This window comes from Xyrauchen texanus, chromosome 1 (assembly GCF_025860055.1).
Source record: "Xyrauchen texanus isolate HMW12.3.18 chromosome 1, RBS_HiC_50CHRs, whole genome shotgun sequence".
NCBI classification, from domain to species: domain Eukaryota; kingdom Metazoa; phylum Chordata; class Actinopteri; order Cypriniformes; family Catostomidae; genus Xyrauchen; species Xyrauchen texanus.
In genome coordinates, this window is record NC_068276.1 from 67,283,815 (window position 1) to 67,301,073 (window position 17,259).

At 38.3% G+C, this 17,259-nt stretch overlaps 1 protein-coding gene across 1 annotated transcript in view; it reads left to right on the forward strand.

Moving 5' to 3' along the window:
• Nucleotides 1-14,197, forward strand: part of LOC127626041 (uncharacterized) — a 29,024-nt gene extending 14,827 nt beyond the window's left edge. Inside the window, exons 2-4 of the mRNA XM_052101599.1 lie at nt 1,498-1,582; nt 2,283-2,340; nt 9,258-14,197. Coding sequence (XP_051957559.1) covers nt 1,498-1,582; nt 2,283-2,340; nt 9,258-10,932 — 1,818 coding nt within the window. The 3' untranslated portion in view covers nt 10,933-14,197. The remainder of the gene's footprint in view (nt 1-1,497; nt 1,583-2,282; nt 2,341-9,257) is intronic.
• Nucleotides 14,198-17,259: the final 3,062 nt, after the last annotated feature.

A 17,259-nucleotide genomic window follows, 5' to 3' on the forward strand; every position in this document is an offset into this window, starting at 1 on the left:
TGGTTCCACACACTTGCATAAATTGCTCTGCCTGTTTGACAAAAGTAATCATTACTTTGATTTATTTTCCATCATTCGTATTCATGCATTCATTTCTACAACTCCTGGTTGTAGTGTTCCTTTAGTGTATTTGATCAACTACTCACATGGAGAGGTATATCTCATACCTGTTTTTTACAGAACACAACGGTTAATAACCAAGGATTAACAGGGGAAAAAGAAATCAATGCAATACATCAAAGTATGTCTCCAAATGTTTTAAGGATTTGAGGAAGATCGCCAATTCCTTCTGGAAATGCAAGAGGATGGGATGATTCTGTAAATTCCAGATTTATGTATAAAATAACTGGCCAAAACCACAATATTATTAACCAAAAATTCAACATCACCATTGAAAAAAAGACCCCATATTTTATAAAGTCAAAGTCAGATATTACATATTTCAAATTTAAGCAAACATGAAGTTCATGCCAGAATTTGTTTTTAATGTGCATGAGTAAAATAAATGTTCCAATGACTCTATGTCTGCTTCACAGAAGGTTCACCGATTGCAGTCCATATTAAATCCATGTTTGAGGAACTCAGACTATTCTGTCAGGCAGAATATGAGTCTGTGCAGCTCTGCTAATGTGTTTACTGTTTACACTTTAATAAATTAATGTCATGAACCACCACTCACTGTTAACTACACATGCCATTATGAAGATGAAATATGCCACTGGACACATAATAAGTGTTGTTGTGACTTGTGAAGTGTGTGAGATATCGCAAGCACAGACTATATGCTGACACAAACACATCAGAGGGGATGTAATACAATTTTTTTTTATATTTGAATAGTTAAGAATATGCGTAAAAATCAATATAATCCATTCAATCACTTTTCATTTTCCAGGTAAGTCAGTTTCCTATTACATTTACATTTATGCATTTGGCAGACGCTTTTATCCAAAGCGACTTACAGTGCACTTATTACAGGGACAATCCCCCCGGAACAACCTGGAGTTAAGTGCCTTGCTCAAGGACACAATGGTGGTGGCTGTGGGGCTCGAACCAACGACCTTCTGATTAACAGCCCTGTGCTTTAGCCACTACGCCACCACCACTCCTGTGCAAATTATTGACTTGAATAAAAGATTATTGGTTTTCTTTGGATGAACTTGAAAATAAAATGTATTGAAATGAGAAAGTTACAGTGACTTCTTTACACAACTGTTTATTACATTTGTTCATGACTGTTAAAACAGAATAACCTGATTTCACAATTACTCCAAAAAATGACATTTACAACCGATATAATATACAATATACTGTGATTTATGGTTAAGGTTATCTGAAACAGAAAAGTTAAAAACTTTTGAATAACATCTGGCTCCTTATGAATCTTTATTTTCTTATTAATATGTTACTTTAAGGAGAGAAGTGTTCAACAATCAACAATATTTAATAATAAATAAATATGATTGATATAAGAGGAAGTATTTTTATTTCCTAAAGATGTCTCAACATATCAATGACAATAACTCCAGTGGTTACAGCAGTGCCTCAGATCACAGCATGGACCGACATCCTTCCATGAACCGTAAGTCAGAAATTACATGATTCATTTTTGAACAACCTTAAAGTAAACTTTTAATTAAAAATTATAATTCTCTCATAATTTACTCATACTTACAGTTTGTTGTCTCAAACTTTTTACTTCCTTTCTTCCGTGGATCTCAAACAAAAGTCTTTCAATGGAGACATGATGTGTGTTTGTCCATACAATGCAAGTGAATGACCAAATGTTCAAGCTCCTAAAAGCACATAAAGACAGTATAAAAGTAATTCATGTGACTCCAGTGATTTAATCAATGTCTTCTGAATCAATCTAATCAGTTTTGAGTGAGAACGACCAAAATATAACTCCTTTTTCACTGTACATCTTGCCACTGCCGTCTCTTGGCACGATCATGATTTCAAACTCAATTACATTTCCTTGTGCTTGATGCATTGGCATAATGAAGTGTAATCTATATTTAGTAATTATTATTATATTACTCTAGAGCTGAAATATTCTTCTAAAAATCTTAATTTGTGTTCTGCAGAAGAAAGAGATTAATGAACATGAAAGTGAGTAAATTATGAAAATATTTTTAATAAAAAAAAAACCGACCTCTCTAACCTAGAACGCTGTGATATGAACATTTAGAAAATTTTATTTTCCAGTGTGTGTGCATATATATATTACCATTATTATTTTATTACTCTAAATCATGAATGATCTTTATTACATCTTACAGAGACAATGAGGAACAACACCAGAGAGACGGGTGTCTGCCAGTCTGATCATTTGAACAGGTTAGTGTCACAATTCATGTGTAATCTACCCAAGATGTATGTAAATGTATGATGGATAAAGAATATTCTGGCATTTCTTACACTGGAGACAAAAATATAAACAAGTCCACTATAACAGCTCAGACAGAGCAAAACTGCAGAACTCCAGTCCAAGTAATTAAAAAAGCAAATGTAGATCAATAAACAAACAAAAACACAAAAACTAGAATTAAGGACTTCAGAAACAACTGAGAAATGTACTTTTTACCTCTAATAATGTTTTCCTTGTATCTGGATTTGCCGTGCATGTATATGTAGTAATTATACATAGTTGTTCAAAAGGTCTTCATTCACTGAATGTGACACCCGCAACGGGCAGTTAGGCAAAGAAATGTGTGATGCTGCAGTTTCCTTCAGTATCAAAGCACATGTTTCATTTTTATGCACAACATAAAGTGGTGTAGCCCCAAAAATATACAGTGATAAACACTTTGGCCTTCATAAAAAATATTAAAACAAAATTAACCATTTATAACCAGTTACCAGCATTTAAAAACACAATTTTTACTCCAGAACAATTTAAAATAACTTTGTTCCAGAGTTTTTATTTTTGTTCCTTGAACCATATTTAGTCAATTAGCACTGCAAACATTGAAAACAGTGTGATCCCTCTCTTCATATAACCATGGACAGAAATAACTTGACTTTCAAAGGATGACAGACAAAGCACCATCAGAGGTTAAGGCCACACCTTCTGATGAATAATTAAGAGCACATTTTACATCTCTACAACATATTTATAGACATTCTCTCATCATTGACTTAAAAGATGGCAATATCTACTTCTCCGTCAATCATCCTTCTGCAGTGTGTGACAATCCACTCAATCTGAATGGCACACACACACCTGGACACAGTATGAATGACCACAGGACTTCACTTCAGCACCTGAATGGACATGCGGTTGACAAATCACACAAAGACAATGATAACACCACTCAGCCACAACAATTTCTGCTCACGGACACAATCTCAGCTGAGCCCTGCCCACAAAGCTCACCACAGACAGACTGTGACATATTAGAACTGCTCCAAGATTCAGCACCCAAGGACGACTTTCTGGAAAACACCCAGGGAAACCAGGACAGCATATTACAGCCTCCAATAACACCAGAGCAACAGCCCCTCTCACCAGACACGTTATCCCTCTCTCCAGCATCTCCGCATCTGTGCTTCTCAGAGAAAATGGAAGAACTGGTGTATGCTGGAACCAAACTATCCCACTCTTTTGCTGCAAGCTCCCAGATATCAAGCAAAAAACGGCAGGCCCCTCAACCACCAAAGCCTGCGGGCCCAGCTCGCCCTCCCCCTCCTCCTGTGAGAGCTCTTTGACCTCTGCCACAACGCCAGGGCTCGCACCCTCCTCCATCTGCTCGAGGTGAACCAAAAACAACTGATACCAGCTCTCAGTGATATGTGTTGGGTCCCCGCTATGATAACAGTAACTTTCTCAAATGTTTACAAAACAAGCGGGAACCCAGTGTGCCTGTATCTTTCTCTATTGCTGTTTGATTACTTGATAGAAAGTCTAAGGCCTTTAAAAGCCGTACAGCAAACCCATCTAATCTGGTGCCTATTACACACCAAACTAAGATTGCTGTGGGGACAAAAAGTAAGAATGTTAAGTTAGCACTTTTAAACATCCGCTCACTTAAAAATAAATCCCTTCTAGTCAACGACTTAATAAGCACATACAACCTGGATTTTATGTTTCTAAATGAAACTTGACTAGAGGACAGCTGTAGTGCAACAGTCCTTAATGAAACATCCCCTCCTAACTTTACTTTTTTGAGTGTCTGCAGAGAAGGTGGGGGTTTAGCTGCTCTTTTTAAAGATGTCTATCAATGTAAGCAAATATCATTTGGGAATTACCCATCTTTCGTAAATCTGGGTAGTGTGTTAAAAGGTGCTCCACGCATTTAACTTATCATTATTTACAGGCCTCCAAAATACTCTCCAGCCTTTGCTGAGGACTTTACAGAACTGTTATCAACAATTACCTCAGAGTTTGACTGTTTTGCCATTGCTGGAGATTTTAACATTCACATAGATAATGCAGAAACCAATATGGCAAAAGAAATCAAAACTGTTTTAAAAACTTTTGATCTGACTCAGCATGTACATGGACCCACACACAATCATGGACACACTCTAGAATTACTTATCAGTAAGGGTCTAAACATTTCATCGATCGTTATTAAGGATGTAGCACTGTCTGATAATTTCTGTATTTTCTTTGATATAACCTAATAAGGTTACAGCCATAAGCATTACATTCACTGCACCACACCCTGTCAAACACCTGGCTCCTGTATGCAACTCTTCTTTATCTATGTTCTCTCCTTTAACTGACACTGAGGTCTCTAAACTCCAACCACCCCACAACCTGTTCCCTTGACCCCATTCCATCACACCTTCTCCAGGCCATCTCTCCGTCCATCCTACCGGCACTTACACACATAATTAACACATCCCTTCTTGCAGGCACTTTTCCCACTACATTTAAGAAGGCTCGAGTAACCCCACTGCTGAAAAAACCTGCACTTATCCCCACACAGATAGAACACTACAGACCAGTCTCTCTCATCCCATTCATGGCGAAAACACTTGAAAGGGCAGTTTTCAATCAGATCTCCGCCTATCTCTCACAGAACAAGCTGCTGGATGACCATCAGTTAGGCTTCAAAAGTGGTCACTCCACTGAGACTGCCTTGCTGTCTGTCACTGAGTCGCTGAGACAGGCGAAAACTGAATCCAGATCATCCGTTCTGATTCTGCTGGACCATTCTGCTGCCTTTGACACAGTCAACCATCAGATCCTTCTCTCCACCCTCTTTAAACTGGGCATCACTGGAACTGTGCTTGACTGGTTCAACTCTTATCTCTCAGAAAGGTCCTTTGAGGTAGCCTGGAGAGGGGAGGTATCCAAGCCACATCAGTTACTTACTGGGGTACCTCAGGAATCAGTGCTTGGGCCACTTATCTTCTCCATACACACAACATCACTGGGACCCATCATCCAATCACATGGTTTCTCTTACCACTGCTACGCTGATGACACGCAACTCTATTTGTCTTTCCAGCCCAACGACACCACAGTGACCGCTCGAATCGCTGCCTGTCTGGCAGACATCTCAGCCCTTAATGAAGGAACACCACCTTCAACTCAACCCAGCCAAGACCGAACTCCTTGTCTTTCCAGCCAACCCTGCTGTTGAACACAACATCACCGTGCAGCTGGGTCCAACTACAGTTTCACCTTCCAAGACGGTCAGAAATCTAGGGGTAACCATTGATGATGAGCTAAATTCCACAGACCACATTTCAAAGACTGCAAGATCATGTAGATTTACACTCAACAATATCAGGAAGATAAGACCCTTCCTCTCTGTACATGCCACACAACTGCTCGTTCAGTCACTTGTCATAACTAGACTGGACTACTGTAACTCTCTCATTGCAGGCCTTCCTGCATGTGCTATTAGACCCCTGCATATTATCCAGAATGCAGCAGCATGTCTGGTCTTTAATGAACCTAAGAGAGCACATGTTACACCACTTTTTGTCTCTCTCCACTGGCTGCCAGTTCATGCACGTACTAAATTCAAGGCCCTGATGCTGGCATACAAAACAGTCACTGGGTCTGCTCCAGCATACCTAAAAACATTTATGCAGAGCTACGTTCCCACCAGAAGCCTGCGGTCGGCTAAGGAACGTCGTCTTGTCGTACCAAAACAAAGAGGCACCAAAACACTTTCCCGGACTTTCAGTTTCATCATACCACGGTGGTGGAATGACCTTCCCAACTAAATCCGGGAAGCTAACTCACTCTCTATCTTCAAAAAACGGCTAAAAACACATCTTTTCCAAAAGCACTTAACCTGTCACTAAAAAAATTTTAAAAAAATAAACATTTATTGTTGCACTTAAATCTGTTTTGCATACTATTCTGATGATAGTGAAACTTTGTAATATGGCACTTTTCGTACCACTGTCTCCTTAAGATGATTCGCTTATGTTTTCCTCTTTTGTAAGTCGCTTTGGATAAAAGCGTCTGCCAAATGAATAAATGTATTGATCTCTCCTACCATTGAAGCTAGATCTATGTCTGTCAAGAAGAGATGCTTAAATGAGAACACTAGTGTACTATTTATGAAGGCTATATCTTTAACACCAATATCTGCTGACTCTGTTGATTTTCTCCTTGATTCTTTTAACTCAAAAGTTAAAAGTGTAATTGATGATATTGCTCCTGTGAAAGTCAGGAAGAAGAGTGACAGACAAAAAGCACCAACTCAACAGCAGTGCAAAATATGAAAAGACAATGCAGACAAGCAGAGCGCATGTGGCGGAAGACAAAACTTGTAGTCCATTATAACATCTACAAAGACAGCTTCCATGCTTTTAATATGGAACTAGGCAAAGCTAGACAGACTTCTCGAATATTATAAACAGCAACATAAACAACACACGCACTCTTTTTGCGACTGTAGAGAGACTGACAAACCCCCCAAGCCAGATTCCCAGTGAAATGCTCTCAGACAGCAAGTGCAGTGAGATTGCTTCTTTCTTCTCTGAGAAAACCAATAATATCAGAAAGGTGATCAGCACATCCTTGAGTTGTGCTGGGGTCAGACAAATCAAACCACAACCTGAGAAAGTAGTTACTATGTCTGATTTCAAAGAAATTGTTGGCAAAATTTTGGAAGAAAACGTACAGCACCTTAAAACATCAACCTGCGCCCTTGATGCACTTCCCACATCTTTTTTCAAAAAGTGTGTTCAACTGTTTAGAAGCAGATCTCTTAGAAGTGATAAACTCCTCACTTCTCTCTGGGAGTTTTCCAAACTCCCTGAAAACTGCAGTTGTCAAGCCCCTCTTGAAAAAGAGCAATCTGGATAAGACCATATTAAGCAACTATAGACCGATCTCAAATCTTCCTTAATAGGCAAGATCATTGAAAAAGTTGTCTTCAATCAGCTGAACAAATTCTTTAACTCAAATGGATACTTTGACAATTTTCAATTTGGTGTCCGATCGCATCACAGCACAGAGAGAGCGCTCATAAAGATAATAAACGATATTCGCTTAAATACTGATACAGGCAAATTATCAGAACTGGTACTACTCGACCTCAGTGCTGCATTTGACACTGTCGATCACAACATACTTCTTGACAGGCTGGAAAACTGGGTGGGGCTTTCTGGGATGGTCCTAAAATGGTTCAGGTCATACTTAGAAGGGAGAGGTTATTATGTGAGTATAGGAGACCATAAGTCTGAGTGGACGTCCATGACATGCGGAGTCCCTCAAGGCTCAATTCTTGCACCACTCCTGTTCAACCTGTATATGCTCCCAATGAGCCAAATAATGAGAAAGAACCAAATTGCTTACCACAGCTATGCAGACGACACACAGATCTACTTAGCCCTATCACCTAACGATTACAGCCCCATTGACTCCCTGTGCCAATGCATTGATGAAGTCAACAGTTGGATGTGCCAAAACTTTCTTCAGTTAAACAAAGACAAAACTGAAGTCATTGTGTTTGGAAACAAAGATGAGGTTCTCAAGGTGAATGCATACCTTGACACTAGGGGTCAAACAACTAAAAATCAAGTCAGGAATCTTGGTGTGTCTCTAGAGTCAGACCTCAGTTTCAGTAGTCATGTCAAAGCAATAACTAAATCAGCATACTATCATCTGAAAAATATTGCAAGAATTAGATGCTTTGTTTCCAGTCAAGACCTGGAGAAACTTGTGCATGCTTTCATCACCAGCAGGGTGGATTATTGTAATGGACTCCTCACTGGACTTCCCAAAAAGACCATAAGACAGTTGCAGCTCATACATAATGCTGCTGCCAGGATTCTGAGCAGAACCAGAAAATATGAACATATCACACCAGTCCTCAGGTCTTTACACTGGCTCCCAGTTACATTTAGGATTGATTTTAAAGTATTATTACTGGTATATAAATCACTCAATGGGCTAGGACCTCAATATATTGCAGATATGCTCACTGAATATAAACCCAACAGATCACTCAGATCATTAGGATCACATCAGCTAGAAATCCCAAGGGTTCACTCTAAGCAAGGAGAGTCTGCTTTTAGCTTTTATGCCAGCCGCAGCTGGAACCAGCTTCCAGAAGAGATCAGATGTGCTCCTACAGTAGTCACATTCAAATCCAGACTCAAAACACATCTGTTTAGCTGTGCATTTACTGAATGAGCACTGTGCCACTGTGTGTCCGACTGTTTGTACTTTAATTTATTTTATATTCTAATCTGTTTCAATTATTCTTATATTTTTTTTTATTCTTATTTTAATCTCTTCTATGTAAAGCACTTTGAATTACCATTGTGTATGAAATGTGCTATATAAATAAACTTGCCTTGCCTTGCCTAGTGAGAAGTCCATTCTCTATTCCAAATTTCCTAAAAATAAAATAAAGTAAATAGAAATAAAAAAGTAAATACATATGTGTTCTTTTACATGATCTTCACATATGAGGCAAAACCAACGAACCTCAGGTTACAAAAATAATTACATTTCAGTAAATATTGAAAATGAGACCCACAAACCACCACACAAGGATTAAATATTATCCTTCATAATCTGAGAATGTATAACACACACACACACACACACACACACACACACACACACACACACACACACACACACACTCCATCACAATAATATAGTCTAGGTGTTATAAGAACAACTTTCTTGAACTTAAAGATGTTCTGTATGAGACTCAAATATGTATTAATATATACGTATTTAATATACTATTAAGGTGTTTTTCTTTAAATTATCTCATAATCTCATAAAATCATAACCTGCTAGTGCTAATTTCTCATTTTTGCAGATCTCATCATGATGCCAGTCTAATTAATCCCAGCCCTCCAGCACAGTACCGTCTGAACACAGAAAGAACAAACTTTGATGGGTCTGATGGAAAGGTCAGACTGTGGACATATGGACGAAAAGACAGAAGAAAGCAAAACAAAGTCTTACTGATGGTGGGAGAAACTTGTACTGGAAAGACCACCATCATCAACACCATGGTCAGCTATTTACTGGGGGTGAAGTTTGAGGATGAAAAGTTTTATGAGATCACAGAAGAACAAGAACAAAAAGATCAAACTAAATCCCAAACATCTGCAATCACTGTCTATGAGGTGTTTGATGATGAGAACCCAATATCTCTCACCATTATTGATACTCCAGGATATGCACACACTGAAGGATCTGAGAAAGATGGAGAGGTTGCTGAATATCTGACCAAATTATTTTCAAGTGAGTTTGGGATAAAGTTTATTGACGCAGTTTGTTTTGTGATGAATGCGTCTCAGAATCGTCTCTCTGGAAAAGAGTTTTACATCTTCCACTCAGTTCTGTCTCTGTTTAGTCGAGATATTGAGAACAACATTGTGTTCTTACTCACATATTCAGATGGAGGACCACCAACAGATGCAATAAATGCCATTAACACAGCTGAGATCCCCTGCAGAAGAGATGAAGACAATCAGCCTGTTCATTTCTTATTCAACAACCGTCAGAAAGAGACAAGAGACAGACAGTATAATCATGTTTTTAAATCAGCTTGGGAACTGGGAGAGGAAAGCATGGATCAATTATTTTCACTACTGGATGAAAACAACAGAAAAAGTCTCAAGATGACTTTAGATGTTCTGATAGAGCGGAAACGACTCGAGGCCTGTGTCTCCAACCTGAACGAGCGAATTAAAGAGAAGGAGATAAAAACGGAAGAACTGAGAGAGATTCAGAAAGTCCTCGAACAGAACAGGGAAAAAATAAAGAATTGTGAAAACTTTGAGTTTACAGTCGACAGAGTTTACAAAGAAAAAGTCCCCATTGAGAATGAATGGTGGTGGAACAGTAAAGCGACCTGCTGCACTGACTGTGAGGAGAACTGTCATCTGTACGGCTGCTCGTGGGTCTCTCCCAATAATCTCTCAGAGTGTTATGTCATGAAAAACAACAACTGTACTGTGTGTGCAGGGAAGTGTCATTACACCAAACATGTCAAAGAGAACAAAAAATATGTTTCAAAGACAAAGAAAGTCACTCTGACATTTAAAGATCTTGAAAAGGAGTATGAACGCACTGGTGACGAGCTTGAGACCAGATTTGACAAAGAAGAATATGAAAAGATTAAAAATGAACATGAAAACAACATGAAACTGGAGGAGGAGAAAACAGACATAGAGAAGAAAAATATCAGACGACTGGCAGAAATTGAACAAAAAAAGTCCAAACTGGTGGATGAAGCTTACAGCACCATCATGAATCTGTGTAAGATTGCACTGAAAGCAGACAGCGCGTTCACTCTTCAGTATCTGGATTTCTTGATTCCCAGACTGAAGGAGGACGGAAAAGAGGAATGTGTGAAGAATCTGGAGGATCTGAGAAAAGCTGCAGACGAGGAGAAAAATAAGGGAGCTTTACGTCAACTAAGAGAATATACTGGCCGAAAATTAAACACATTTTTCAATTATTTCTCTATTAAAAAGGAATAAAATGAAACAAATATTTTACACACAAGATGAAAAAGCAGAATGGATGTTTCATGAGACTGTAAAAAAAATATTATTTCACAAACTAACACTTTATACCGATCAGTTATTTGGATTTTACTCTAAACACTCAATTAAGCATTAATTTAGTTATAGTCTACCTGTGAAAGGATTAGGAATATAATATAATATAATAGAGAATTGTTGGTTGCAAATGGATAAAAAATTGCAGAACGTTGTTATGGAGCATGTGTGACATGGACGGGTTAAGCCGCAGTGCACCAAGATGCAAGCTGGGATTTCAAGTCGTGTGTCAAAGCACATTTTTAGTGTGGCACCCTTCTGGCCCCGGCCCTGCTTCTGACCAATCCTGTCTTAGCAACTGTTGCCCTTTTGCCATAAATCTGACATGCATTTGCTATTTTCCAATGAGAGCCTATGAAATTAATGTGTGTTTAAGTTTTTTAAGCAGGATTTTATAAAAATATATATATATATTTGACAGGTGTTACGACCCTCCACTGGTTATTATTGTCTAGTGAGTGAAGAGGCGACATCAGACCACCCGAAGCACAAAACACACCATTAAAACACAGAGAGGGAATGAGCCAGACAGAAAACAGTGTAGTAAAATATATACATGGGATTATTTACAATTTGCAACCGTGGCACAAAAATAGAAAAACGAAAAGGTAGAAACAAAAATCTTCAATGTCCGTGACATCGTATCTAAACTATATGAACTAACTGAACAAAAAAACAGATCGGATGGCACTTGCACCTGACCTAATGTATATATACAGCAACATATTCTGTGTGCACAATGTGCGTCACGTGACATAATTGATATGTCCCTTTTCCTCCAGCCAGCACAAACACAATGAAATGATCCAATAACTCAGAAATGTGAAGGAATGAACACAACGGACTGTAAGATAATGTTGTGTAACAAACAGCAACACACTGGCAAAGCTAAACAGTTTGATAAATCAAAAGAAAGAAACAAACGATAAGAATTACAAATTTACAGTTTACAACAAAGTCAAAATCACAGTCAAAACTAACAAGGAAACAAGTTATCAAAGCGAGTCTAAACATACGAAAAATCTGAATGAGGAGCTCCCGATGTTCTTCTTCAATGTTTTATGGAGTTTGGCAGACCAACTTGTGAGTGTGAGCACGCTTCCACACTTAAAGCTCAGCTCCCGGTGTTTGCGTGCCCTTTTATATCTTTGCAGGCTTCCGGTTCTGGGCATATATCACTCTGTGACATCATCAAGTCGGATTATTCCGGGTGATTGGCAGTGGAGAAAACCAACCAGAACGTTAAACCTGCGAAAGTTAAAGTGAAAGACAGAAACCGGAAGGAAAACAGGGCGAAAGAAAAAAAAAGAGCACTCAAAATGAAACGACACATATTAACATCACGTGGGGCCGTAACACCAGGTCATTTGTAATACTGACACGAGTAACCCAGAGAGGGTAAACACAGTGATTTTCTTTCTCTTTTTTTTTAAATATTCAGATTAATTCGAAGAGCAAGTTATGGATTAAACTGTCAGTCCTCATTCCCAAATGAGCATAAAACATCTGCAATAGCACCTACATTTGCTCCAAGATAAATTAAATCTAATCACTGAACGTTTATTCATGTATGTATTGATTCAATTCATGGTAAATCGATAGTAATTTAACAGTTCACAGCATCAAAATGAGTGTTATGAGACATTATAAACAGCTCTGTTCACTTACGCTATAATGTTATTAGATGTGTAATCAAATACAAAATGACAATAACAATAATTGCAATAAAATCAGTAAAAAAAATACAATATTAATACAAAATATTACAAGTAAATAAAATAAATTAAAAACAAAATAACACAATTAAGAACTACATAGATAGGGGTATTAAAATCTCTAATAACAAAATAAATACAAAAATCCTTCAAAAGGAAAATATTTCAAGGCATTACAACTATTTCTGCATTAGACATCCGGGAAATCGTTCGAGTTTATGCAAACAAAATTGTGTGACATCAAATGAAATAGCCAACTAATAAATTATTATATTATAAATATCTCCCATTTATTTTAATAGAAGTGTCCCGTCTCTGCTAAATAATCTCTGGAAACATTGATTAGGCTCAAATACAATTATTTTTAATGACTGTTCATTTTACTTTAGAAATACTTTGATGATCCATCAATATAATTTTTCCATGAAGATACGTGTAAGTGAAAAACTGAAAGTGAATATATATATGTGTGTGGCAGGGCGGAGGGCGGGGCTGGTTCTTGATCCTACACACCCTGTCCCGTATTAGGCTAATCAAGCCTCCGAGAGGGATAAAGGTCGAATGCAGGGGATGGTGCGAGAGAGATAGAGAGTTTACGGACATGTCCGTCATGTTTGTGTGTTTTGTCTTTTAAGTTTATCATTAAAATATGATTTATATTGTCAAGCCGGATCTCGCCTCCTCCTTGCACGTCTAAATTAATTTACACTGGTGCCGAAACCCAGGAAGGAGGAGGGATATGGCGTAGTAGAGTTCTCGCCACTACCATCCAGGGGCTGGAGGACTGCCTCTTATCCGTCCGGAGAAGCGTGGCTGTCGTCCGTTAGAGAGTGGAGGAGTGGCCGAGGAACAAGTTACGGCGTATCGGAGAACTGCCGAGTTTTTTTTACCCTGAGATCTTGTTTTGTTGATGAGTGTTAAAAGTTCTCAGGCATTGTTCAATGTGTGCTCCAGCCTGCTTAAATATAATCTGTGATGCGTGATTTATTTTGAGATTTTGTAGGTTTGTTTTGGCATGGATCTGCAGTAATATGGTTCCTGTAATAGAAGATCTTCACAGGAAATGGGTTGCAGTAATGGCAATGATAAAAGGATAGCAGCTTAATTTTAAGGTGGTGATGTCATCTGGATGTGAGGAAGTGGAACGACAGGCTCAGATGTTAAACTTGAGCTGTTCACTGAGTCTCATTCTATGTAAGCCGATAAACAAATACAAAATAATGTTAATGATAAGAATAATTAAAACCAGACAGAGATTTAATGCCATTTAAACTGAACACTTGAACCATCAGATTTATGAGACAAGTGGATTTTGATCTATGATCAATTTTAGTCTATTATTTCACTTTTTGCTTTTATGTAATCAGTCATTGTTAAAGTTCTGTGATGCTGAAATGATTTTGACAATTTTACCGCATTTGTACACCCTCTTCTCCATGTTTGAATAAAACAGCAACTTATTATCGTCACTTATTGTCATTTTTATGTTATTTGTTTAGCGCTTTTCACAACAAACATCATTTCAAAGCAGCTTTATAGAACATTATTCTTTAACAGAAAATGAAACTGTGATATCAATAAAATCTTTAAAAACGTTCTTTATTCGTACATCAGGGGCACATTATGAAGCTCAAAATACAGCAATGAAGGCTTCAGCCAATTTCACAGCTGAAGACCTAAACCGATAGAATAGATAATAGATGAATGAGGGACATTTTGATGCTAAACTTAACAAACTTCTGTCTTAAGTGCCCAAATGCTTAATAAGTATATAGTGAACTATGCCAAAGGAGGATAAAAACAAGAGTGTTTCCAAAAGAATGAGCAAAAGAAAACAGCAAACTCCTTCAGACAGTGATTCTGCCAAGTCAAATAAACAAAACTTTCCTGCACTTACTGCTAAAACCAAATAAAAAAAGTCTGGCATTCCTGATCTAGTGACTTTATCTTTAAGGCAAATATTTAATATGTTAATATTTGCAGTAGTGAATATATATATATTACTTATAACTATACTAGTGTGTCTCCCCTTCATCAAGATTGTCTGGCAAAACCTGTTTGACAACATTAACACAAACAGATTTTCAATTAATCTTTACCATTCAAGTATCAAGTGGTTTTTATTGTCGTTCAACCATATACAGATAGTACAGTACACAGCGAAAAGAGACAACATTCCTCCAGGACCATGGTGCTACATAAAACAACATAGGACAAACACAGAACCGCATGAGACTACACCAGTTCTCAGGTACTATAACCCCAACACAGCACTCACCATTCAAACAGATGCATCCAAAGATGGCTTAGGATCATGTCTGCAGCAGGAGGGGCAACCAATAGCATATGCATCCAGGGGTTTATAGGATATGGAAAAGAACTATGCCCAGATTGAGAAAGAGCTACTAGCGATTGTTTTCTCGACCAAAATGTTCCATCAGTATATATACATGCGCAGTGTGAATGTCCAGTCGGACCATAAGCCATTGGAGGCTATCTTCAAGAAGCCACTGAGCAAAGCACCAGCGAGACTCCAACGTACGCTCTTACAGCTACAGAAATATGACCTCATTGTCCTGGGAAAGACATTTTAATCGCTGAAGCATTGTCACGTGCCGTTGCTGAAGGTCAGCACACAAGTGTGGATGACCTCAGTGATGAATGAGTTGTATATGCGCTTGAAGAAACACAGGCTCTCAGTGAAGACATGCTAAAGCAGCTTACAGAATCTTCTACAAGAGACAGTACTCGACCGTTGCTTGTGAAGATGGAAAAGACTGGATGGCCGAAACGTAGAAAGCAACTCGATCCCTCAATTCAACAGTACTGGCCTGTTAGACACACTGTGGCTGTGCAAGATGGTATATTACTGGTCTGTCTTATTCACCAGCACAATTTCTGATGGGAAGAGATCTGACGAACAACTTACCAGCGTCCTGTGAAGTCCTGCGACCAACTACACCCAAAGGTGTTCATCAGGCACTCAAAACCCTGCAAAAGAAGCAAGCGTGTAACTACAATTTGGGAGCAAACCCCTTGCCAGAACTACATGCAGGAAGTACTGTACACATTGAAACAAACAGAGGATGGCAGCCGGGTCTCACTGTTTCCAAACCAGATGAGCCAAGGTCATACAATGTTGTCAATGCAGCAGGTTGACATTTTTGTTGCAACAGGCGCCACCTGAGGAAAACAATTCACAAGCAACAGAAACATTTCCGGATGAACCACATGGCGGTACACACTCTCACATTCCAGAGGCATATGAATTGACAGATCGGTCTGTACAGGGTGTGCCAGATCAATCCTTACATAAAAGCAGTACCACAACCACCAGGAGTGGTCGGGTTGGGAAAGTTCCTGTGAGAATTCAGGACTACTGTATGAACTGACCATTTATATATTTGCCTAGTAATTAAGGTTAAACATGTTTAAGTTTTTAACTGCTTATTTGACAAGATGTTTGCTATAAATGAGAAAGAAAGTGTTCCTGTTATGTGGACTTTAAGATATATATTTTAGTGTTCGTATATTCAGTTTATAGCTAGTATTGTTTCCTGTGAAAAAGCGGGATGTGATGTAATGTTATATGCGTTAATGCTGTAATTGCATATTGACTCCACTAGAGAGCCAACTTGGTTTTACAGCTGTGGTTACCGGGAGGGGTGAGAGTGTTTGTGATATACAAGCTGGTAAGCAGCACGAGCTGCTTGTGATCTGTAATAAACAGGTGGTTCTTTGATATACCTCTCCATGTGAGTAGTTTATCAAATACACTACACAAGAAGGAATACTACACAGCCAGGATAAACTGCACCTTTGTGTATGGAAGCATTTTTGTAAATTAGACGCAATTCTCTGTAGTCCTTCAAATAAATGCACTGCATCTGTGAGATCTGTCTGTGCTCACACTGCTGTTATACAGAATGCATTCAGCCGAACAAATGCTTTTTCATATAAGGCTGACATTTACGTGGATTTATAAAATATCTCAACATAAATAAATAAATAATTTTTTAGAGGTCGAGGCACCTTGGGTTCAGAGGCCCCTTGGCAATGGCCCAATCGGCCCGGTGGTTAATCCGTCCCCGAGTACAAGTCAGTGTACTTACCGTCTTTCACAAGGACACAAACTACAATCCCATGAAGCATTGTGGATGACATGATCAAATATATAGCTATGTAAATATATAAAACTATTAATTTTAGGTAATTTATCATAAGTGTTGGAACAATATAATTTATGTTTATTGCAAAATATTCCATATACACAAATGTATAAGTGCAGGGAGAGCAACTTGTTTGCGTCATTGAAATGGGCATTCGATTCCAGATGGCTTATATATAACAGATGTTTATACAATGGACTAACAATCCCTGAGCTCACAGTTGATCTGTCTTTAAAGGATTATAAGTTATTGTTAAAAAATGTATTTGTCTTTGGAAAAAATTACTGGTATTTTTACTTCCAGAACCCGTTTGCTGGGTGAAAATGCCGATGTGTTTTTGTAGAGTGTGCACCCATTTCATT